At 44.2% G+C, this 24723-nt stretch overlaps 1 protein-coding gene across 1 annotated transcript in view; it reads left to right on the forward strand.

Moving 5' to 3' along the window:
• NUAK2 (NUAK family kinase 2) overlaps positions 1-24111 on the forward strand; it is a 59115-nt gene extending 35004 nt beyond the window's left edge. The window contains exons 5-7 of the mRNA XM_073615814.1: positions 1061-1180; positions 17171-17303; positions 17458-24111. Coding sequence (XP_073471915.1) covers positions 1061-1180; positions 17171-17303; positions 17458-18422 — 1218 coding nt within the window. The 3' untranslated portion in view covers positions 18423-24111. The remainder of the gene's footprint in view (positions 1-1060; positions 1181-17170; positions 17304-17457) is intronic.
• Positions 24112-24723: the final 612 nt, after the last annotated feature.

The following is a 24723-nucleotide window of genomic DNA, read 5'->3' on the forward strand; positions in this document are numbered from 1 at the left end:
GTGGACTGTGGAAGCCCAGTACTGGAGCATGGCTGTGGGGCCCTAGGGCTGATTGGAGCTGGACTTTGTGGAGGATATAATAATATAATAGGGAGACTGCAGGGGCCCCCTGGAGCTAGGGGCGGGGTTGCAATTGTGACCCCTGCAACCCCTTATGCTACGCCCATGGGCAAGAGCTTTGGGAGGGACACAGGTTTTCCTTTAAGAACAAACATTGTTTGTTTATTGGTGTGAGTCAGGTACAATCAATGTGTATGGTCTTGGCATGTCCTTAGTCTAGTATGTGGGAGGAAAAAAAATACAAACTTCATTTTTTTTGGTATTGCATAGGTAGAATTTCTTCATGCACATGTCTTCACTCAGTATTTTCTCAATGATCTACTTTTAAATGTAATGTCTTTGGTAAAGGTTCAAGTGTATTGAGGCATATATTTTCTTACAGAAACTTCCTGCTATGCAATTGCTGCCATAAAGCCTTAAAAACTGAATTATTCAGAGGTTGGGAATTCCCCTGCTAGCATTGCTAGATCAGTTTATCTTGACAACTAGTAAAACACTGATAATACGCACAAAAATAAAGTAATTACTTTACAAGGTTGTATTTTTGCCCCTAGAGAATTTATACTATGCAAAAATACCAACAAATTGCCATATACAGTACTGTAGCAACAAATTGATACAGTACCGTAATGTTTAGAGATTTTGTTTATAGTAATAGAGCAAAGTACTGTACTTTGGTAAGCATATTGTAAGGTGCCTATTTCACAGTAATGTCCTTGTCCTGTACAATCTCCCTGGGATTTTTTTTTTTTTTTTTTTTTTTTTTTTTTTTTTTTTTGCCGTTGGTGAACTTTACCCTGCAGTAGGAGACTTGTTTAAATGTCTGATTGGCAGTGTTCCACTATCTATCTGTGCAAATACAGGAGGGAGGGGTGTTTTTTCTGGTTCATTTATTTACAGGATGCTAAATACAGCTCAAGCAACATATTGTTAACCTGTTTAAGTCTTATGCCACCATACTTATTCCCCTTTTTATGTTCTATTTCATTTTTCTTTTTAGATTGCAGATTTTGGACTTTCTAACATCTATCATTCAGATCGATATCTGCAGACATATTGTGGTAGTCCCCTTTATGCATCTCCTGAAATTGTCAATGGCAGACCTTATATAGGACCTGAGGTGAGATTGTATCTTCGTCCTCTTAACCCCTCCCCTTCATAATTTTTATAGTGGTTCAGCTGCATTCTGAAATAGAAGCCTAAACACATTTTTATGCCTTTGAGACATACCTGCATTTTTTTTCCTATCACATCTCATGACTGCACATCTGAGACTGCCCACCTACTAGAAACAGGAATTTTTACTTCTTTTTTTGCTCCTGAATGCTGTTCTGCAGCACCCAGTTATTCTATAAAGCTGATTGAATAATGTACTTGCAGTATACCACATCAACCTCACTGTATACTGCTGGTATGCATTTTAACAAAAGTAATTCACAACCTGCTATAAGTTGTAGCAAGCAGTTGTTCTTTATAAAGGTCCATTATACTTCATTTTCAACTGTCTCACTAAGCAGTTGCCAGTCTTGGATATGGTAAAAAGGGGTTATTAATGCTTACTATGCAGTCTTCTTTTGTTTGTAAAACCATTCTTGAAATGCTCCCCTGTGACTTATAACAGTGGTTCTCAACCTCAGTCCTCAAGTGCCCCCCAACAGGCCATGTTTTCAGGCTGTCTTTTACTTTGCACAGCTGTTTTATATCAATATCAATGACATGGTATTGATAAGAGCTATTTTATCTAAGGCAAGTTCCCAAAACATGGCCTACTGAGGGTACTTGAGGACTGAGGCTGAGAACCACTGACGTAAAATATGAAATTGTTGTGGCCTGGACAACAATGGTGTAGGACACGCCTGAGCTGAGCTGAGCTGAGCTCTGGGTATATCCTGTAACGGCTATCCTGAGTGCCCATTGCTGCCATAGTTGGTGAGGTTGAAAAAAGACACAAGTCCAACCTATGTGTATGATTATACACATTTCCGCACACATTTTCTTGAAGACCTGTGATTCCTGGACTCTATTTATCATGTCCCAGTCCCACCCACAGATACTTGTCCCACCTAGTGTCATAGACTTGGAGATGTACCCGCAGCCTATATCCTGCACATTATCCTTCTATTGAACGGGTCTCCCCGGATTTTGGTAACCATGTACCCTTCCTACGCCTATCTAGAGGCCCACTCCCTCCCCTTATCTATGGATGAGTCACTGGCCCCATGCCATTGTTCTTGTGATACAACGCTGTCTTTTTACCGTGAGTAAGAATACAGACCTTATCAACTATCCAATGAACTTTGGAAAACTGTGAGCACGACGCAAGTCCTACCACTGGGTCCTTCTCCAGCGAATGTTTGCCCCCCTAGAATGACTACCAGCCGTACTTTCCTGGAAACCCCTCTAGGTGTTAGTATGGAAGTTGTGGATCTCACTGCCCTCTTAGTTTGTTTGTTTGCTGAGTCAGTTCCACACAGGTTATGGGTATTATACCCCTGCTGAGTTTGGGAGGCGGAGGGCTGGGTGGGGGGAAAGGGGATTTTATACATTTTGGTTATGGTTACTTATTTGTAATGTATTGCTCTGTACAAGCTGTAAGTATACATGGTACATTTTGCTCTTGAGATGCTCTGGGGACCGGTCCACCACTTCTTCTGAAAGATATTAAAGCGCACAGCAGTGTTTGGCTGTCTCAGATCCTACAGAGCTGATATAGTAGTTTTAGTGGAGACGCACATCACTGGCCAACTCCAACTTGCACTTAAACGCCCGTGGATAGGCGTTCGAAAGGTGTGAGGGAGGAGATATCTCGTATGGAGTCTCCTTGTGTTTTGAAAAAATGGTGGAGCTGCCTATAACGCCAAAACTCCATAGGGAAACCTCCCCTGTGGACTCGTAGAGCCTCAAGGGGAATTAATTTACCGTCTTGCATTAATTTACCACAACTGGCGCTGCCATCGTCCACCCAGGGTCCAAAGAAGGCCGCCTGTTCGCCAGGAAAGAACAACAAATAACCTGCCAGTGGGGACATGGGGGGCGCTAGTGTCAGGTTGGCGTTGAGTTGGTCCCAGGTTTTCAGAACCTGGTTCGTCAACGGAGAAGCAGTGGCAGACAGCCCCCTGTGTTCCTGGGCCAGCCATGGGGCATAGGCCATATTTCTCCCCGTCATATATTTTTCTAGGGAGACCCATACCTTGGATTGAGTGTGGAAGCGCCAGTTAAGTACCCTTTGAAGGACTATAGCCCTATAATATTTTTGAGCATCTGGGAGGCCCAGGCCTCCTATGTCTCTATGGTGACTCAACAGTCTGATTGCAGTTCTCGGTCTCTTGTTATTCCAGACAAAGGTTGAGCTCAGACTGGATAATTGGGTAAAAAAGCTCTTAGGTAGGGCCACGGGTACCATTTGCATATAGAACACGCGTGGGAGACTGTTCATTTTAATGATATTAAGTATTCCTTTCCAAGTGAAAGCTGTCTTAGTCCATTGAGCTAAATCTTTTTTCACGGTTGTTAATAGGGAGGGGAAGTTAGTGGTATATAGTGCGTCAAACCTGTCAGTCAGCTTTATACCTAAGTATTTTAGGGACGATTTAGTCCAAGTGAATGGGAAGGCAGTTTGTAACCTTTCAGTCAGAGAGGGTGTCAATTGGATAGGTAATATTTCTGACTTCGTGTAATTAATTTTGAAGTTAGAAAGTGTCCCAAAATGCTGGAGTTCCTGTATCAGATTAGGCAAAGAGATCAGGGGTTCCGTAAGGTGGAAAAGCACATCGTCGGCGTAAGCCAAGAGCTTATGTTCCGTGTGACCCACCTTGAGTCCTTTTTAATATCCGTGTATAGCCCTGACAGTGCGTAGAAACTGTTCCAGCACCAGGGCGAACAAAAGTGGCGAAAGGGGGCACCCCTGTCTCATGCCATTTCTGATTGGGAATCTCAAAGAAAAGAAGCCATTAACCTTGACTTGGGCATTTGGGTCTGAATACAAAGCCATGATCCATGCGAGCATGTTTGAGCAGAGGCCCAAAGCCTCTAGTACAGCACGCAAGTAAGTCCAATCTACACGATCGAAAGCTTTCTCCGCATCGGTGGACAGAATCAGGTAGGGAGGGGATTCCGGGGAAGTGCGTGCCCAGTGAATAAGGTGAATTGCTCTGATTGAATTGGCTCTAGCTTCTCTGCCTGTTATAAATCCTGTTTGATCTGGGTGGACAATTAGTGGGATTAGGTGCTTCAGTCTGGTCGCAAGGATCTTAGCTAGTATTTTTATGTGCACATTAAGAGAGATGGGTCTGTAGCTTTGGGGCATAGTGGGATCTTTCCCCTCCTTAGGGATTACGGAAATATGAGCCAATAGGGCTTCACTAGGGATTGCGGTGCCATCTGCTATAGAATTAAAATAGTTGCACATCGACAGACAGTAGGGGTAAGAACATTTTGTAATATGCCTTGGTGATCCCGTCAGGACCTGGGCTCTTCCCATTAGGCAGAGAGTTCACCGTGGATTCTAACTCAGTGGCGGGGATGGGGGCTTCCAGCATGGAGCACTGTTCGTCTGTCAGTGGGGGTAGGCGGTCAGGCAAGTCTGGATGTCTCTTTCTTGCAGCCTGGGTCTCCGGGGTTTGTGATGAAGATTATAAAGAGTATTCTAATAGTCCCGGAACCCAGAAGCTATTTGAGAGGGCCTGACCGTATAGTCGTCTGAAGAAAGGCGTAGCGTATGTACATACATGAGCGCACGCTTCTTTCTAAGAGCTCTAGCCAGAATGCGGCCACATTTATTGCGTGTTCGTAGAATTTATGCGACAAGTATCGCAGTTGCCTGCATACCTGCCGGTCCAGTAATCGGGAGAATAATTCAGCTTCCTCAAAGCCTCTGGGTCACTATCCCGTTTGTGTGTAAGTTCCGCCTGCTGGAGCGCCTGAAGTACCCTATCAAAATCTGCTTGTCTAGCTTTCTTGAGTCTGGATCCCTGAGAGATCAGTTCACCTCTTACCACCGCCTTATGGCCCTCCCACACAATCCCCTTGCTCATCCCTTCCGTGTTGTTTTCCTTGAAGTAATGGAACAAGACCTCCTTGACTCCCAAAACCACCAACACATCGTCCAACAGGGATTCATTCAAGCGCCACGACCAGGCCCTACAGGTGCCCTGTGGTAAAACCAGTGCAGCCATTACTGGGGCATGGTCAGAGATCGTGATATTCCCCATGGACGAGGCCTGCAGCAGCTCTAGAGCCAAGTGGTCTACACATATCAGGTCTATGCGAGAATAAACATCATGTACCTTAGAATAATAGCTATAGTCCCTATCTACAGGGTGGAGAACCCGCCAGCTATCTAAGAGGCAATGGGCTTGTAGGGACTTACGAAAGTGTTTAAGGAAGGCGTGGGAATGAGAGGGGCGTCTGTGTGAAGTATCCAATTGTGGGTCTGGGCTAATGTTAAAATCACCCCCTAGGACCAAAGGGCCCTCTTTAAATTCCGCCAGACTATCGAGGGTGCTGTCTACAAAGGTGAGTTGATTGGAGTTAGGGGCATAGATTGTGGCAACTGTGAGCTTCTGCCCCGCTAAAGTCCCCTTTAGGAACACATATCTCCCCTGAGGGTTTACCTTACTTTCAATGACCTGGAGGAGACAAGACTTAAGTATGGCAATAGCTGTACCTCTAGATTTTGCAACAGGTGAATTGCTTAAGAACCATTGGTTGTAGATATGGGTGGGCAATTTGGGCAGTGAATGGGGGGTGAAGTGCGTTTCCTGTAGAAGGATCACCTGAGCCCCTGAGCTCTTAAGTTCCCACCATAATTTACTGCGCTTACATGGGGAGCAGAGACCAAGTACATTATACGAAAGTACCTTAAGTGACGCCAGAAAGAGTTCTTGGAGTAGTTGAGTTTCGCTGTACGACTATGGGCGTAGAGCAGGAGGCGGAGCCGGAGGCAGTTCCTGTAAGGAGGTATACAGTAGAGAGGAGTAAACAGAAGGGAAAGAAGAAAACATGGTTAAAGAGAGCAAAGCACATGTCAAATGCTAAGTGCATTAATAATAATACCACAACATGAGGTACCTGGGGGACAGGCATCGGGCCCCCCCACAGGGGGGAAGCTCCCGAGGCCCGTCCCCGTTTCCAGTAAAAGGAAAAAAATACCTAAGATGGTATGGCCCACATGGGGTACGTGGACCATCACGAGAGGGAGGGGGGCCAGGGTCCGCCCCCATCACCGCCCTCTCCTGATCAATAGGCAATATATAAAAGGGGGAGAACTATCTTAAAAACAAAAACCGAAGAACAGAGTTTAAACTTGAGGAAGGAGAAAAATATAAAAATGAACTGGAGAAACAGGGCATCCAAAGCAAAGGCCTGTTGGAGTGGGTTTGGGACTGCAGCCTCCGGCTACCCACCCAGCCCCACAACATGAAACAATGGGCAGGCTCATTAGGAAAGTCAGTTATTCTTATGGGAGGGTTCACGGTAAAATGGCGTGTAGCTGAGGTTATGTCCCAACCTCAGGCAGCGCACTCGCTCAAGTGGACGGGGGTCCCTGGAAAGAGTAAGGTGGATCTCTGTAACTGAAGGGAATAATGTTCCTCATAGAAATGCAGAAAGCATGTCAGTGAAAGGGAGCATGCCGCTAGTGCCGTGGTAACACCGGATCCATGGGAGAGGCAGAAGTGGGGCGTCTGCGGCTCCTGTGTTTAGCTGGAAGCCAAGGTTGGGGGAGCTGTAGGTGCGGGTGATCTTGTGGGCCCCTCCAGTCCGGAAAATCAATTGGTTCAAGTCCCAGGGTATCCAAAAAATGTGGGAGGTCATCTTTAGTGTGCAGCGTAACATTTTTGCCTTCTTTAGATGCTTGCAGGTAAAAAGGAAAACCCCAGCGATACGGCAGGCCTGCTTTTTGGAGAGCCTCCAGCAAAGGTTGGAGGGCTCTGCGTTGCATGAGAGTGCGTCTTGAAATGTCCTGATAAAAATACAGGTGTGCCCCGTCAAAATCAAAGTATTGCTTCCCACGCTTCTTTTGCATAATCCTGTCCTTCAGTGTATATTTATGGAGCTTACAGATGATATCTCTCGGATTGTCTGCATCTTGGGAGGGTGGTCTAAGCGCTCTGTGAGCACGGTCTATTTCAATAGGAGCCGTGGCAGGCAGACCTAATATTTCTCTAAAGACATCCTCCAGAGTGGGAGGGAACAATATCCTTAGGAGCTGTGGCTTCTGGTAAACCGCGTATGCGGATATTTGCTCTCCTACTGGGGTTTTCAAAGTCTTCTAACTGACACAATAAGGCTTCAATTTTCTGATCGTGGGAGCTGCATCTGTCCTGAAGCATGGAGATTACAGGCAACCCCTCATCCAGCCTCTGTTCCACAGTTTCCACCCTGGTTCCCAAGTGATTGGTATCTGCCTTGAGCTGGGCTATGTCTTCTCTGATGGCCTTCTCCACTCTGGCTGTGAACTTTTCCAAATCATCCCGGGTGGGGAGGGACCAAATATGGTGTTTTATGTCCCCTCCCCCTAGGAAATCAGCCATGTCAGGCCCTGGTCATGGGAGGCAGAGGATTCCGGAGAGAGTGGGGGGGGGCTGTATCATTCACTGACCTCGGAGAGGGGATTTGTGAGTTCTGTAGCTGCTGTTGCTGCTGCTGAGCCGTCGCTTTCTGTGCAGCCTTAGCTGCCTTAGTTGTTTTCGGCGTCGGTGCCATTTTGGAGGCCTTGTGTCCCGGTCCACGGTTCGGGCCAAAGTAAGTGTCCAGCTGCTCCTGCCGGGATCCCTCGGCTCTCGATTGCTGTGAGAGCGTTCCCCGCCCGTCCCTGTGACATGATCCCCGGTGCTCCCCTCTCCCCTCTGTGTGGCTATAATTACAGCGGTGGACGGGGAGCTGAGGAGACACGCGTCCTCACTCCTCCATAGCCAGGCCACGCGTCCTCACTCCTCCATAGCCAGGCCACGCCACCCCCCCCCCCCCCCCCCCCGGAAGTTTTATTTTAATACCATTTGACACGGCGTCCGTAGGCCTAGTATGGGAAGGCTTTAAACTGCACGTCTTCGGATGGCACCTACACATCCAAATAGACTGCTCTGGAATGCAAACGTGGAGGTGGACTCGGCCAGGCTTTTGGGTCCTATGCTTCACCTTAGATCACTCTGGCGCAGGCTATCTCGTATACATTGCTTGAGCTCGGAGAGATCACTCACTGCACGTCTTCTCCACCCTCTCCAGACGTATAAACAGACTGAAAGCTTCCTCCAAACTATTGTTCCAACAGCCTCAGAGAGACTGGTATCAATAACCGACGCATTCATGTCAGACCTCACGCCTGCCAACGTCGCGGCGCTTAAGTTCTAAATGCGCATCGTCGATCAATTACATTTTGAAAAGGCTAGGCAAAAACTTTTCTTCTTGAAATGGTGGGTATTCGAACAGGGAGAGCGGGCGGGGAAGCTTTTGCCCTACTTGGCCCATCAGGATTCTAGACCACCAGTGGTGGTGTCCTTGGTGGGTGCACAGGGAACACTTTTTTAAAACTGATCCCTCGTCGGTTGCCGCTGAGTTCTGCTCCTACTATGCCAGTCTATTATACTCCCAAGTAAACATCACTACACAGGAGACGCAGGCCTTCCTGCAGAATATACTCTTCCCTCGGTTGTCTGAAACTCAGGTGTCTGATCTCGAGGCCCCCCTCTCCGCGGATGAATAGCGATGGCGTCCCTTGCTAAAGCCCCAGGCCAGGACGGCGTGCCATTAGACTTTTATGCAACCTATTCAGAGGTACTGATCTCTGAACTTGTGAAGTTATACAATCACATATTTGAATCCGAAACCCTACCTGAATCCCTTCGCCAAGCGGTGATCATCCTGCTCCCCAAACCAGGCAAAAATCCTCAATACCCCGATTCCTACCGTTCAATCTCCATTATTACAGGCGGACATTAAAATATTGGCAAAAGTACTAGCCACTCGCCTTAAACAAATCATTTTATCCCTTATCCATCCTGATCAAACGGGATTAATGCCTGGGGAAAACACAGCCATGAATATCCGCCGCCTTCACATAAATCGCCAAGCTTGCCATGAGGCAGTTGGTACCATTGGTACCAGAGCAGTGATAGCGTTGGATGCTGCTAAGGCATTTGATTCTGTGGAGTGGGGCTACTTATGGGAGTGCCTGAGAGGCTTCGGGTTTGGCCCTAATTTTGTCAAATGGGTGCAGCTGTTATACTTCTCTCCGGAGGCACGAGTGGCAGTGAACGGTTGGACTTCGGACTCCTTCCCCCTCGGTCGTGGTACCCAGCAGGGGTGCCCACTATCCCCACTGTTATATGCCCTTGCCGTGGAATCACTGGCCATTTCACTTACGAGGAATTCAAACATCTATGGTCTTCGGTTGGGCCCTCTCATGGAAACAGTGAGCCTATATGCAGATTACATGCTCCTGTACCTATCGGACACTGGCCTGTCTCTACAGACTGCCCTCCAGACCATTGAGAAATTTTGAAAACACTCAGGACTATGCATAAATTGGTCCAAATCACAAATTCCCCACCAACAAGATGCTCTGCTTCCCTATCACTAAGCAGGGTGTCCTCTGTTCAATACTTAAGAGTACAGATTACTAGAGAGCCCCAAGAGTATATTATCAATAACCTAGAACCTCTATTCACCTTTCTGAAAGCCCGTACACAATCCTGGACACGACTCCTATTGGGGGTAACTGGGGAGGGTCAGCCTTACTAAAATGATCCTACTGCCCAAGTTTTTATACATGCTTTGGCACTCTCCGGTTTGAACCCCTTTTTAAAAACACTTTCATCTGGGACCTAGCAAGCATAAATTAGCATGGTGCACTCTCAAAAACCCAACCTCTTCAGGAGGAGCAGCCCTCCCAGACTTCCATTCATATTATATAGTGGCCCAACTCTGTAATTTCTACCATATACACAAAACAGATGGCCCTAGATATCAAACCCTAATATGCAAGAAGCCTGGCTGTAGCACACAATCTCCCCTGCAAGTACTATTTGGAGACAAGGAAGGTAGAGAGGTTGCCAACAATCGGAACCTATTATTATCCCACCATAAAGGCATATGAGAGATTGCGCTCAAAATAACCGATGCTGACATCTAACACTCACACACGTACCCCTGTGGCATAATCCCTCAACTACTTTAATCCTGGACGTTGACATTTGGGCCTCTAAAGGGATACTATTCTTATACCAAATACTTACCCCTCTCGGAGTACGAAATTTCCAATCGCTGAAGGATGAGTTTGAGCTGCCCTCCCATATGCTATTCCGATATTTACAGCTAAGACACGCCCTTCAAACCCAATTTGCAGACAGTTTCCCAAACCCGCAAACTCTATTCCTGGTAGATGTGATCATAGGTGCAGACCCCTCCAAACTGATATCCACTTTCTATAATATCATAAAACTGGTTCGGTAACACGAATTATTGGTACGGCTAGAACCAGATAGGAGGGGGTTATAGGCCCCATAGAAGAATCGAACTGGGACGAAATATTGGAAAACCCCAAGAAGGTTTCTCCTAGGCTTTCCGAGCACTTTACACAACTATACATTATACACAAATCCTATCTTATTCTGGCGAGAATTGTCAAATACCACCCTAACTATTACCCATGGTGTCCTAGATGTGCTGGCCACCCGTGTACATTTTTCCACCTAATATGGTCATGCCCAGTTATCCAAAACTACTGGGCACAAATTTAAGTTTCTGCATGACCACATGGGCTCACCCCTACAAATGGACCCAAAGCCATGTTTATAGGGCCTACTTCCAGATGTCTCTATAGATAAGTTTCTGTCCACCTACCTACACGAAACCCTCTTTAGCGCACGGAAGCTAGTGGCCTGACGCTGGATGCAGACTACCACCCCTACCCTCCAGGCCTGGATTGGGGAAATCTATTTGAATCTACCATATAAGAAAGTCATCTACCGACACCGGGGCTGTCCCACCAAATATAATAAGGTCTGGGATAGGTGGCTCGACATCTCGGACACATGTACTGAGTAGGCCTGTACTCCTGGACCAACATAGGGGGGTACGGGAAATGCTTCAATTCTCCTGTAAGTATTACAATGTACTGCAATCTGAAAAACGTTTACGAGATTCATCAGTACAGGGTGATGTGGAAGAAAAAAAATGGGTTTTTATGCTACGCTACTCTATATATACACCGCTATAATAAATATCCCAATTTAAAAAAAAAAAAAAAAGTTTTCTCTCAGTTTAGGCCGATATGTATTCTTCTACATATTTTTGATTAAAAAAATCGCAATAAGCATATATTGAATGGATTGCGCAAAAGTTATAGCACCTACAAAATAGATTTATTTGATTTATGGCTTTTTTTTTTTCGAGAGTGCGACATTGCAGCGGACACATCGGGCACTTTTGACACTATTTTGGGACCATTGACAATTATACAGCGATCGGTGCTATAAATATGCACTAATTACTGAGTAAATATCACTGGCAGGGAAGGGGTTAACACCTAGGGGGTGATCAAGCGGTTAAATGTTACCTAGGGAGTGATTCTAACTGGGGGGGTGGGAGGGACTGACTAGGGACGGAGACTGATCGGTGTTCCTATATACTAGTAACACACGGCTGGTCTCCTCTCCCCTGATAGGATGTGGATCTGTGTGTTTACACTTTCCTGCTCTGTGACAAGCAATCGCGGGTGCCCGGCGGACATCAGCTCCCGAGTGACGCGGTGGGCGCGCACACCCCCTACAACGCCGGGAAGCTAAGGACGTCATATGACGCCCACCCAGGATGGCGTCATTACAATGGCTGGGATGGGAAGTGGTTAAGATAAAAAGCCTCTGTGTGCAGAAGCCTCCCCTAACAGTTACCTGAGGTCCCTCCTGATTGGCTGCCACTGCTGTCAATCAAAGTCAACTAGCCAATCAGGAGAAAGAGGGGGCCGGGTCTGAGCTCCATGCCTGAATGGACACAGGGAGCTGTGACTTGGCTCGGATGCCCCCATAGCAAACTGCTTGCTGTGGGGATACTGAACAGGAGGGAGGGGGCAGGAGCAGCAAAGAGGGACCCAAGAATAGGAGGATCCGGGCTGCTCTATGCAAATAAACTGCAACAGAGCAGGTAAGTGTCTGTTATTTTTATAGGGGGGGAAAAAAGACTATACAATGACTTTAATGGAAGTTGCCTCCAAGTTGGATCCTCATCTATATTGATGTGATTTTGGATCCGACATTACAAGAAGATGCATGACCTTCACAAGACAGTGGCATCAAAGTAGTACTCAAGTCACCAAGAAGTCAGCTAGCAAAGTCGCACCGTAAGTCACGTGACTTTTAGGTCGCAGTAGTGTGAACTGTGCCTTAGGCTGTCATTGATTTTGATGAGGCTGGCTGCATGGAACTGTTCCTTCCTAGATGCATATATGCGACCCCCTGGAAGGAGGTACGGATCTATAAGCCGTGAGAGTGAAGCCTTTATTGTTTGAGTTTTGTTCGAAGAAATATATATACACCTGTTGTTCTGTGCATAAAAGCCTTCACCTTATGCACACTTACAACAATAATGCTGTTAAAGTTTAATCTGCTTATATTTTTAAAGCCTTTGTTATAACTTGCCTTAGACTCAGTGATTTTATCACTGGCATTCTGTGTTTCTGTAATGAGATGGCTGGTGGAAGGGGCTAGCGGGGTGCTGTACAGAAATTATTGAAAAAATTACAGCACCCTGCCTTAGTACTCTTCTCAAGAGCCCTTAGCCCATATGCAAGCAGTTGACTGGTTCTTGGAAGGAGGACTGTGTGTTCCTCGGCAGGCTGCATTTGCAGGCAGACTGCCCTGGGTAACATGATTAAAGATAGTGAGGCACTGTTAAAGTAACATGATTCCTATGTTACCTAGGGCAGTGTGGAGCTTATGGAGCTACCACTGTGTATGTGAGGTGAATTAAGAACCAAAGCTGCTGCCTTCACTAAATAGTATATACATACCTACTAATATGATAAATGAATAAAGCTAGTGAGGCGCTTTTAATTTAAGTAACGTGATTCCTATATATAAAAAGGTGCAATCCTGTGTTCTTTTTTTGTATATCAGATGTGTTCCTGTGTCTTCACGATCAGTGTAATGGTTGATCAACCTAATTGATCACTACCATTAACTTACATCAAATCATAAACAGTTCATACAATTAAAGTGCCTTCAGTGCGTAAACAATCAAAGCTCATATGCGTCAGGTCTAGATACGGAAGTCACTTTAATTGTATGAACTGTTTATGATTTTATGTAAGTTAATGGTAGTGATCAATTAGGTTGATCAACTATTACACTGATTGTGACGACACAGAAACACATCTGATATACACGAAAAGAACACAGGATTGCACCTTTTATATATAGGAATCACGTTACTTAAATTAACAGCGCCTCCCTATCTTTATTCATTTATTATATTAGTAGGTATGTATATAGTATTTAGTGAAGGCAGCAGCTTTGGTTCTTAATTCACCTCACATACACAGTGGTAGCGCAAGAGTAACACACTGCCTTAGGTAACATCTGCACCTCTATTATTGAAAAAACTGAAACTCAATACATGAAAGGAGCAGGCCTAGGGAAAGTCAGGCTTGGGAGGAAAGAGTTATATAATGCTGGATACCCTTCAGCTGCGAAATTAGGTGGGCTCTACCCATCTGACTTGCTTCAGGTTATATTGCACCTTGTGAGAAGCTCAGTGTGCAGTGAAATCGGAGGAAGCAATTTCAGTTCAGGGGAGAAGTCTGTACAACTGCAAGACTGAAATAAGGGAGAAATAAAACAAGTTGGAGGGAGGACCCATCAACTTTAATCCCTTGTCTACCATTGTATGTTTTATAAACATCCTGGTATTTCATGGGTTAAACATACCAGCTTGGTATTGTGGCTTTCATGTAAAAGTGATCTAGGTGGCTGTGGAGCCGCCTTATCACAATTACGCCCTGAATGTGCACTGCTGCCTGCGGTGTTTTTCAGACTCTCTTGTCCCTCCCAGGGAGCCCTGCACCATATCATCTGTAATTAATAATCTAAATGGAAGAAGTGCAGGAAACCATTGTTCCCCAGTCTCTTCTGCGGCTAAAAAAAACAAAACAGAAAGCCGCAATCATTTGGGCACGTGAAAGTTCAGAGCTGTCATTCCCTAGCTGCATAATATGTGCTTGATTAGCTGCAGTGGAGAGCAGACTAGACATTATGGGTCTAATAGACCCCTGTTGTCTCAACAAAGAGACTATGCAGTCCATTGTCCTTTTACCCTCCTTGTGGTAATAAAGGTTTTAATGAATAATTTAAAAGTGTTTAATAAAATTTAATTATAATACTAAGAGAAATAATACAAAGTCTAACTACCTGTAAAGGCTTTTAAAATGTCTCCTATGAACAATCAAAGTTGTGTTTTTTTTTTTTTTTTTTTGTTTTTTTTTTTTGTTTTGTTTTTTGCCATTTCCCAGGCAAACTTGGTTTTAAGGACTATTGTGCTTGGTAAAATACAAAAGATGTGGATGAACCAGATAGATGCCAAACAGTTGGGTACTATATTGTTTGTGTGCATCATTTAAGTAATTTTTTTTTTTCTTTTTTCCCCCCACTGAAAAAATATGCATTTGATAAACAGTTAGAATAGATAATCAAATATCCCATGATATCTATTCTATCTGCCAGTACATTTTAGTCGAGTAGAATAGAATGGGTTTAGTTAAATTGTAATGCATTATTTAAAGCGGAGTGCCACCCAAAAATGGATTTTCCGCTTTAAGTGAAAGTGACCACCTGACATGCCACATTTGGCATGTCATTTTTTTTTTTTTTTTTTTTGGGTGGGGTGGGGGGTGGGGGTACCCGCTTTTTAGGGGCATCCAGCTCCGTGGAGCCGGAAGTTCACCTCTCCCCCCTCCTCCCTCAATGCAATCTTCTGGGATACGTCACAGGTCCCAGAAGATTGCACGGCTCACGCATGCGCAGTCACAATGCCATGGAGGGGGAGAGGAGCGGGGCTTTGTTCGCACGCATCACTGGACCGTGGGACAGGTGAGTGTCCAGTTATTAAATGTCAGCAGCTACACTTTTTGTAGCTGCTGACTTTTTTATATAGGTGGAACTCCGCTTTAAGCATTTCTCTACAATTTCCAAACATTATATACTCCTGGAGTGAAAAATCAAATGTTATTTTATGGTATTACAGTTTGAACATGCACTACAGACACATTTAGTCATTAACTGGTTTTCAACCAGCCATCGCTGGCTGGGGGGGGGTAAAATGTAGGAGAATACATATCGGCCTAAACTGAGGAAGAATTTTTTTTTTTTTGGGGGGGGGGGGTATTATAGTAAAGGTTTTTTTCAAAATTTCAAGAATCGTTACAGGAATATTGCTTTTTTGACAGAAGTGGAACGTTAAAATAAAAACTCTTGCGTGATGATGCCACCATGCAGTGCACATTTACATGAACTTGTCTGCTTTCAGAAAATATGTTTGGGGGGGGGTTTATGTAATCTTCAGGCCTAAGTAGATTTTTAAGCATCGGTGTAAAAACAGCTCTGGCAGCAAAAGGGTTAATCCTGCACAGATCAGATAATGTGCTGCTCTTCCATAGTGGGCAAGCTGCGAAGCCTATTGATAAGGAGCAGATCTCCTTCAGAGGGGCCTCTATGTATCAGTATGAAGTGTCCACAGACAGCGGAGAGCCCACAGTCCTTGTAGGATCAGTGTGATCTGAGCACCCGGTCTTCCGGGAGACACAGCCCTTACCTCACTGGTCTAGTAGAGATGCAATCAGCCCTGCAAGTGTGTATCTACAGAGGCAGTGTGAGAGGTGTAGTAACACAGCCCAGCCCCCACCATCCTAATAGAACATTCCCCTTTAAAGAAGGAGTCCACCCAAACCGCAAAAAAAAAAAAAAAAATTAAAAGCCAGCAGCTACAAATACTGCAGCTGCTGACTTTTAATCAATGGCCACTTACCTGTCCCAGGGTCCAGCGATGTCGGCAGGCGACGCCGAGAACCCGCTCGGTTCTCGGCAGCTGCCGCCGCCATCCTAGGTGAGGGAATCGGGAAGTGAAGCGTTGCGGCTTCACTTCCCGGTTCCTTACTGCGCATGCGCGAGTCGCGCTGCGCATCGCAAGTGGTCCCCGCTATCTCCTGGGAGCTGTGTGTTTCCCAGAAGACAGCGCGGTGGGGACAGGAAGAGGCATAGACTCCCATGGGAGTCTATGCCGGAAGTGGGTGCAAATACCTGTCTTAGACAGGTATCTGCACCCCCCTCCCCCCTGAAAGGTGCCAAATGTGACACCGGAGGGGGGGAGGGTTCCGAAAAGCGGAAGTTCCATTTTTGTGTGAAACTCCGCTTTAAGCTTGGTTCACACTATTGCGAATTGGATGCGGATCTCCCCCACATCCAATTCGCATGTCAGGAAAATGTGACCATCTCTCTATTGAGCTGGTTCACACATCTCTAGAGTGGCTCCAGTGCAAATTGCACAGGAGTCCTGTTAGTCCTCTGGTCTGAATCCAGCCAAAAATTTGCACTGAAATCGGACCTGAAACGGTGAACAGGGACACACCGGACTTCTCCTCTGTGCTGCTCTGTGCTTAAGTGTGAACCTAGCCTCAGGCTGTAGATAACAGCTATTGATGGTCTAACCATCTGATTGGACAGCCTCCTATCAACAAATGCCGGGCTCCATCCAGAGGAAGTAGGTGGAGCTTTGTGGAAACCAGAAGTTCCAAGGGTAAACGTCCCTGCCTCACATTTTTGTTTTCGCTCGTTAACTAAAACAGAATTGATTTTCGTCAGTGGACGAAAATGTGGTGTACTTTTTTGGTTAGTTTTCATCACTGCAAAAATGCCGCTGACGAAAATTATGACTAACTATTTTGTTGACTAAATTAGCACTGTTTGCTTTCTGACCATATATAATTTGATGTTTAAAGTCATGCAAACCTGATTTTTAATGTGTGGGGAAAAATCTAAAAAAACTAATCAATCATATGTGCTTATTTCTATTTATTCATTTTACATTGTGTACAGGTGTGTAAAAGTAATTTTATGCTGTGTCATAGGTGGATAGCTGGTCGTTGGGAGTTCTTCTCTACATTTTGGTTCATGGCTGTATGCCCTTTGATGGGCAGGATTACAAGAAACTGGTAGCTCAAATCACCTGTGGAGCTTACAAGGAGCCAAGCGGCCCATCTGGTGAGTAACCTGTTAGTATCTGACACACACTGTCAGGTTATTTTTGTAACACTGAATCACTCCTACAGCAAACAACTGGCAGACATGTGTATCTATATCTAAGTCAGTCTTCTATTTACCACTGCTGACTTCAAATGTTCTCTTTTCTCTGCAGATGCATGTGGCTTGATTCGTTGGCTCCTGATGGTGAACCCAGAGCGCAGAGCCACACTATCAGATGTTGCCTCTCATTGGTGGGTGAACTGGGGGTACCAACAACCGTTAAGTGAACCAGAGCAAACGAAAGAATCTGATTCACCCTTTTCTATTGTTGGTGGATGGTTTAGAAGATCTTCTCGTCCGTTGTGGGATAATGGCTCTAAAATGCGCTCTTTCTTACGCCAGCATCTTCCAGGGACAGCACTAACTCGTCAGCGCTCACTCAAGCGCTCTAAGAGGGAAAATATGAGCCAAATAATATCGACACAGACTCCCCAGGACAAAATCTCCTCTGTTCCACCAGCTCCCAAGAAAGGTATCTTAAAGAAGCCTCCACAACGTGAATCTGGTTACTATTCTTCTCCAGAGCATACTGAGGGAGAAGTGATGAATGAAGAAAATTATGCATCCTGTTCTATTTTTGCTACTGAGGCAATTATTCCTCCAGTAGTCGGTACAGGCACAGAAGAACCACAAGAACCAGTCATCAGAAAAGGTATTCTCAAGCGAAATGGCAAGTTCTCTTCCGCTGGAGCAGCTCCTGAGTTGTCTTTTGATGCTGCTGACTGGTCTTTAAAAAATGAAAATTTACCTATATGCATGCTTACTCATGAGAAAGTACCATCTTCTATCAGCCAAGAGAGTATCCTTTCCACCGAATCATTTGAGTTGTTGGATTTTCCAACCAGATACAGAGAGCGTCCAAGACGAAAAATGCGATCCATGAGAGCTAGTCTCTCTGCTGAAGATCTTTTAAACCTGAATTCAGAGGATGACTTTGGATACGATGGACCCAGACTTTGGAATATGGCTAGCTATCAGGCACGTGTAGCAGAAAGCTGCCTATCCTTGGGTGTGTCAGAAGAAGAGGCAATGCAGGTTTACAGGACTGCGGTGCTTATTGGCCGAGAATCGAGCTGAAACCAATTTTTTTTATTCATTCAAAACCGTGAATCTCTTAAAGAGGTGTCATGAGAAACAAACTAGATGCCTTACTAAAGCATTACTGTCACTGGTGAGTTACAGGTTGTCCAAGTATGTGACCTTGATGTTGCCTCCTTTAAAAGCACAAAAGGAGCTCATTATGGCATCCTGGAATTGGGAGTCTGCTGATTTTAAAAAGCTAGACAAAATTGTACTGAACAGAAAAAGTACTTGTGATGAACTGGTGTTTTTTTGTTGCTATGGATTTCTTTTCCTCCCCAAAGAAATGGCTAACTGGGTTTTAAGAGATTCTGCATATTTCAGGTTCATATTGGTGCCAACTGCTGCCTTTTTTAAACTTGTGTTTCAACAAGGTTTTTTTTGGTCATGTACTCCTGCTCTGTTAATAATGAATGATTGACTTTGACTGCTGAGGTTATTTTGCTACCCCTCCCTTCATGAACATAAGGGCAGCATGGAAATCCACCCTTTTTACACCCTGCTAGAAGAAAACAAAGCGTTTTTTTTTTTTTTTTTTGCAGCAATTTAATTACATCTAACATAAGTGTCTGGCACTAAACCTAAAGAAATGTGAAAATGTGGTTAGAGTCAGTGATGGCTCCTTTCAGCACTGGCTAATTTTATTTGCACAGATCCTGGCTGGTACTCAAATATGTGTGTGTGTGTGTGCGCGAGCGAGCGCGGGGGTGGGGTGGTTCTTTGTGTGTGGTGGTTGTAGCTACAGCTGAACTTGCCACTCACTTGCCTTTTTTTTTTTTTTTTTTTTTTTTTTTTTTTCTTAATACTAAATTTGTATATAGCTTGGTGCATACAAGTAGCAATAGCAATAATTGTGTTCCCCAAATTTTGTTTTTCATCTCGATTGCATATTTATTATTTGCATTTTTGTCAAAGTATTGTTCAAGCAATGATGTGCATTTATCTTTTTAATCAGATTTCCTTAAATTTTATGCATATTCTAGATGCTCAAATAGCAAAAATAATTCATACCCAGATTATTCTAATCCATGATTGTGCTATGTATTCCCTGACATTTCGCTCTGGATTGGAATAATCTGAAATCCTCTGACTTTCTCATGCTTATGTGAATGAAGCCTAAAGCATAACTCTTAAGTGTCAGTTTACACTGGGGCAACTTGGTCGCCTGACAAGTTGCGCTCCATTTAGTGCAATGGAACCGTTCTAATTGGAGCGACTCAAGTTGCTCCGACTTAGAAAAGGTTCCTGCACTACTTGGGGGGGTGACTTCAGGGCGGCTTGCATTGACTTCTATTAAAGAAGTCTTTTGCAAGCCACGCTGAAGTCTCGCTGTGCGGGACGGCTTCAGAGTCGGGCGACTTTGAAGCCGCCCCAGTGTGAACTGAGCCTAAGTCTAAAGCAAAAACTCCATAATGTGTTTTTTTTTTTTTTTCCCTAACACATGTAAACAATAAAACATTTTATTAGGGTGGGGAAGGATTACAGCTTATGACAAGGTTTGTATTTCTGTCTTTGCTGTCTTGTCCCAGTGTCTACCTCGCCCCTCATTTTAGGCTTGATCAGCCACAGGAACAGAAAGCGGAAATAATTCTGTTCAATGGGGGTTACCGACAGAAATAAAAATCCTGGTAGAATTTGTCAGACTTCACCACTTCTCTATCCCAAATGGACATTGTGACTGCAGTTGAGCTTTAAACAGATTTTCTTTGTAAAAAATACTCACCTTTGTGCTGAAGGGGGGGACCTTCTCCACCCAAAATTGCTGAGGCTTTTTTCCCAAATTAAAAAATAAATTGTATACACTGCACACTATTTCTCCAGATGGCCATCGTGCAGAGAACACCGCAGACTCCAGAACACCACCGCTAGTGCTGTATCTGGTACATGTCTTAGGCTAGATTCATACTTGCTTATTTTCTGAAAGTCAATCAGTGGATCACTTTTTAGAAAGCATCTAAGCTGCTGTTGGGGCAATCCTACTACCTACTGAATGCATGTGGTGTGGTATGTATTTTTTTTTTTTTTTGAAAGTAGCTTTCACACCCTTCAGCTCCAGTTTGGGAATGTAAGGCCCCTTTCACACAGATGGATAGAATTGTGCTTTTAGCTGCAGATTTTCTAGTTTTCTACTGCAGCTAAAAGCACACAATGCTTTCCTATGGCCCCATTCACACACTGCGTTTAGCTGCGATTTTATTACATGCAGTTTGGTGCAGATAGAAAAAATAGAATGGACTGCGTCCAGGAGCTATTTAGCGCAGCTATATGCACATAACCGCAGGTAATCGCAGTCTTTTGTCAACAATATCAAAAAACAATATGGGAATGACTACCGCAGCTAAACGCAGCCGCACATAAACGCAGGTAATCGCACTGTACAAATGCAGCTGATCGCAGTGCCTGGAGTCTTGAATTTCACACAACATATTATATGCTATTAACTGCGGCAGAACAGCCGTCTGTGTGAAAGGCACCTTAGACACTGATCTTAATAGGGGTGCTGACTGTCACTTAAAAGTTACTAGTAGACTTTATCATGCTTTCAACAAACTTCAAGTTGTGCTGGATCTTACTGAAGCCCGCTAGCAGCTTGTTTTAGAGTGACGCTCAGAGGTCCTATTAAGATGTTAACCACTTCCCTTCCAAGCCAACTCTGACATTTCTCTCCTACATGTAAAATTCATCATTTTTTTGCTAGAACCTTACATAGAACCCCCAAACATTGTGTTTTTTTTTTTTTTTTTATCAAAGGCTCTAGAGAATACAATGGTGGTCGTTGCAACTTTTTATCTCGCACAGTATTTGCGCAGCAATTTTTCGAACACGTGTGTTTTTTTTTTTTTTTTGTTTTTTTTTTAAAGAATGTTTTTTTTTTTTTTCAAAAGAAACTATGTTTTTTTCTTTTTTTTTCTTTCAAAAGAAATTTAAAGTTAGCCCAATTTTTTTTGCATAATGTGAAAGATGAAGTTACACCGAGTTAATAGATACCTAACATGTCATGCTTCAAAATTGCACACGCTGGAATGACGCCAAACTTCGGTATATAAAAATCCCCATAGGTGACGCTTTAAAAAATGTTTCTGGTTACATGTTTTGAGTTAGAGGAGGTCTAGGGCAAGAATTATTGCTCTTGCTCTAACGTTTGCAGTGATACCGCACGTTTGGTTTGAACACAGTTTTCATATGTGGGCGGGACTTGCGTATGCGTTCGCTTCTGTGAGCGAGCACACGGGAATAGGAGCCCTTTACTTTTTTTTTTTTTTTTTGTTAATTTTACTTTTCTTAGTTTGACACTTTAAAAAAAAAAAAAATTTTGATCGCTTTTATTCCTTTTATTTTATTCGGTCCTCTTTACAGTGAGATATGGGGTTAATAAGACCCCACATCTCACCTCTAGGCTGGGAATCCTGCAATTAAAAAAAAATGATCTTGGCTTCCGAGCCGAGGCGGCGCCATTTGTTTGAATGCAGAAGCAGGGCGTGATGTCATAACATCGCACCGAGACTGCGGCGACCATCTGGGCCACCGGAAATCTCTGGTTAACATGTGGGGGCGGCGGATCCTTTCCCCAACTCACCGACGGAAGTGGTGAGTCGATAGAAGCACCGGAGGGTGGCGGAACGTCCCCTCTCACTGCCCCCAAAAACAATCAAGCAGCGGAACAGCTGCTATGATCTTTCTTATGGTGTAGGGAATCGCCGGCTGAAAAAAGACGATATCTGAATGATGCCTGTAGCTGCAGGCATCATTCAGATATCCCCGCTCAAAGTCAGGACATCATATGATGTACCTTGGGCGGGAAGTGGTTAATAACATGTCCAAACTGGCGCTAAATGGTGCTTTAAATACCTGTTCATACTGCGCTTATACAAGTTGAAGCCTATGTGAACTAGACCTAAAGGTCACTACTTGGTCCATCCTTTTAGGACTGTTCCCTAATTTTGGCAACATGTTTGACACCACATCTAAGAGCACCAGTGCTGATACTGGCAGCCCCCAACAACTGGACCTATATTCCGGTTGTGCTTTGTGCGACCTCAAGTTTAATTGTTTCCAAGCTAAATCACACTAATGTGTTCAGCTTTCTCTGAGCTACCCTCTTCTGCGCTCTCCTATCTATCCTTGGTTCTTCCCAGAATGGCTGCAGCTAGCATTTGTGGTTCGCTATCACCTGTTCTAGAGGGATCTTGTCTTAAGGCTACTTTCACACTGAGGCGCTACAGCGCTAAAAATAGCGCCTCTCCTGTGTCTCCAGTGAAAGCCAGAGGGAGCGCTGTGCTTGCAGGACGGTCAAAGTCCTGCAAGCAGCATCTTTGCAGCGCTATAAGATCGATGTATTCACCGCTCCTAAAGCGCCCCTTCCCATTGAAAACAATGGGGGCAGCGGCGCTTTGCGGGCCGTTTTATCCCTTTCTCGGCCACTAGCGGGGGGTTAAAACCGCCCCGCTAGCGTCCGAATAGCGCTGCTAAAACGACGGTAAAGCGGCGCTAAATATAGCGCCACTTTACCGCCGACGCCCGCCTGCCTGCCCCAGTCTGAAAGCAGCCTAATTGCAAGTCCAAGGTGTTAGATCAGGATCTGGCATCCTGGCTAGGCCATAGGGGGTTCTGATTCACAATGTGGAGCAGTTAGAACCTGGAGGAGCTGTACATGGCAACCAGTTGGCGTCTATAGTCGTATTTGTTTTTTAGTTAAGCTTTTAAAATTGAAATAATTGGTTGCCCTGCACATCCAATTCGAATGACCTGGCTAAATCCGGATTTGATAAATTCCCCTCTGAGTCCAGTTCAGAGCATGTGGCCACACCACCATCATGCGATTTCAGCCCATTCATTTTGAAGGGGCTGAAATTGTGTCGGACCACACCAAAAGTAGTATATGCACTACTTTTACAAAATGCAAAATAACCATATTATATGGTACTACTGTACCATTTGATCTTGTGCAGGCAAACACACTGCATTTTTGATCTACGTTTTGAGGTGTCAAGTTACCTTGACCCCTGCTGCAGATTGCAATTGCAGATCATTTTGAATGCTGGTTTCCTGCACCGCATTCTGGTGTGAACTGACCCTAAAAATGCTGTGTTTGACTTTTTTTTTTTTTTTTTTTCTCTGCCTCTAAAGACCCTTTTAATGTTGGCCTATGTGTCTATTCACACATACATAGGCATTTTAGAGGCAGAATAAACTGCCAACGCAGCAAAGTTTTTGATGTGCCTAAACACTCATTAACAATAGGCACATTTCAATGGCCAGAATAAATTATTCTGACAAATTAAATTAACACCTAACTGCTTGACACTCCTAAATGCATTTACAAAAACATGACTTTAAGCGCGTTTTTTGACGCTGTTCTCCTGCCATTAGAAAGGCGTTCACGTGAGCTCGGTAAACACCCAGTGTGCATGAGTCCTTAGGCTTAAGGCCCAGGATCCTTCAAAAATGCACTGCCACAGGTAAATCGGTTAAGGTCTAATGAACAAATTTGGTCTATTTTAAATAGATTACAAAATCCCTTAATGCTTATAGCATGTGAAGACTGGGCTTGTGTGGCAATGGTTTATATACTGCATATATACAAGTGTCTGGAACAAGCAGAAAAGATATATCCGCATTGATATTTTCCCTACTGTATATTTTGGTCCAAAGTTTTCATGAAATAATAAAAAAAAACTGAAATGTGTGTTTGTGTCTGTCTGAATATGTAAAAGAAACATGTTTGTATGTTTAATAGCTACTTAGGTTGATGTAACACGACACAGTTGGGGGCTCAGCCCACAGAAAGGGTCAATTCTCAAATGATTTTTTTTTGTTTTTAGTAGTTTCAGAAAAGCTGATCTATTTGCTCATCCTATATATATCTGAAAGACTACGAATTCCTTAGGCTTTCTACTGTGGAGGATGAAGTCTTGCTCTGCAGGCACTAAGACCCCTTTCACACTGAGGTGATTTTCAGGCACTTTCACGCAAAAAAAAAAGCGCCTGAAAAGCTCACAAAAAACCATTTCAATTAAAATCAATGAATGCTTTCACACTGGGGCAGTGCGTTGGCAGTGCGTTGGCAGGGCGGTGAAAAAACTCCCCTGTCCATTGAAATTAATGAAAAGCTCTTCAAAAGCGCTCAGTGTTTTACTGGCAGTTTTAGAAGCGCCTCAGTGTGAAAGGGGCTTAACTGAAGAAGACAGGAGAGGCAACTTAAAAAAAAAAAAAAAAGACCGAACATTTTGAAAAAAATTAAATCTATATATAATTTCTTTTTGCTATTAAAAAAATACAATAAATGCAATTTTAGTCA

Source organism: Aquarana catesbeiana, linkage group LG02 (assembly GCF_042186555.1).
Source record: "Aquarana catesbeiana isolate 2022-GZ linkage group LG02, ASM4218655v1, whole genome shotgun sequence".
Taxonomy (NCBI): Eukaryota; Metazoa; Chordata; class Amphibia; order Anura; family Ranidae; genus Aquarana; species Aquarana catesbeiana.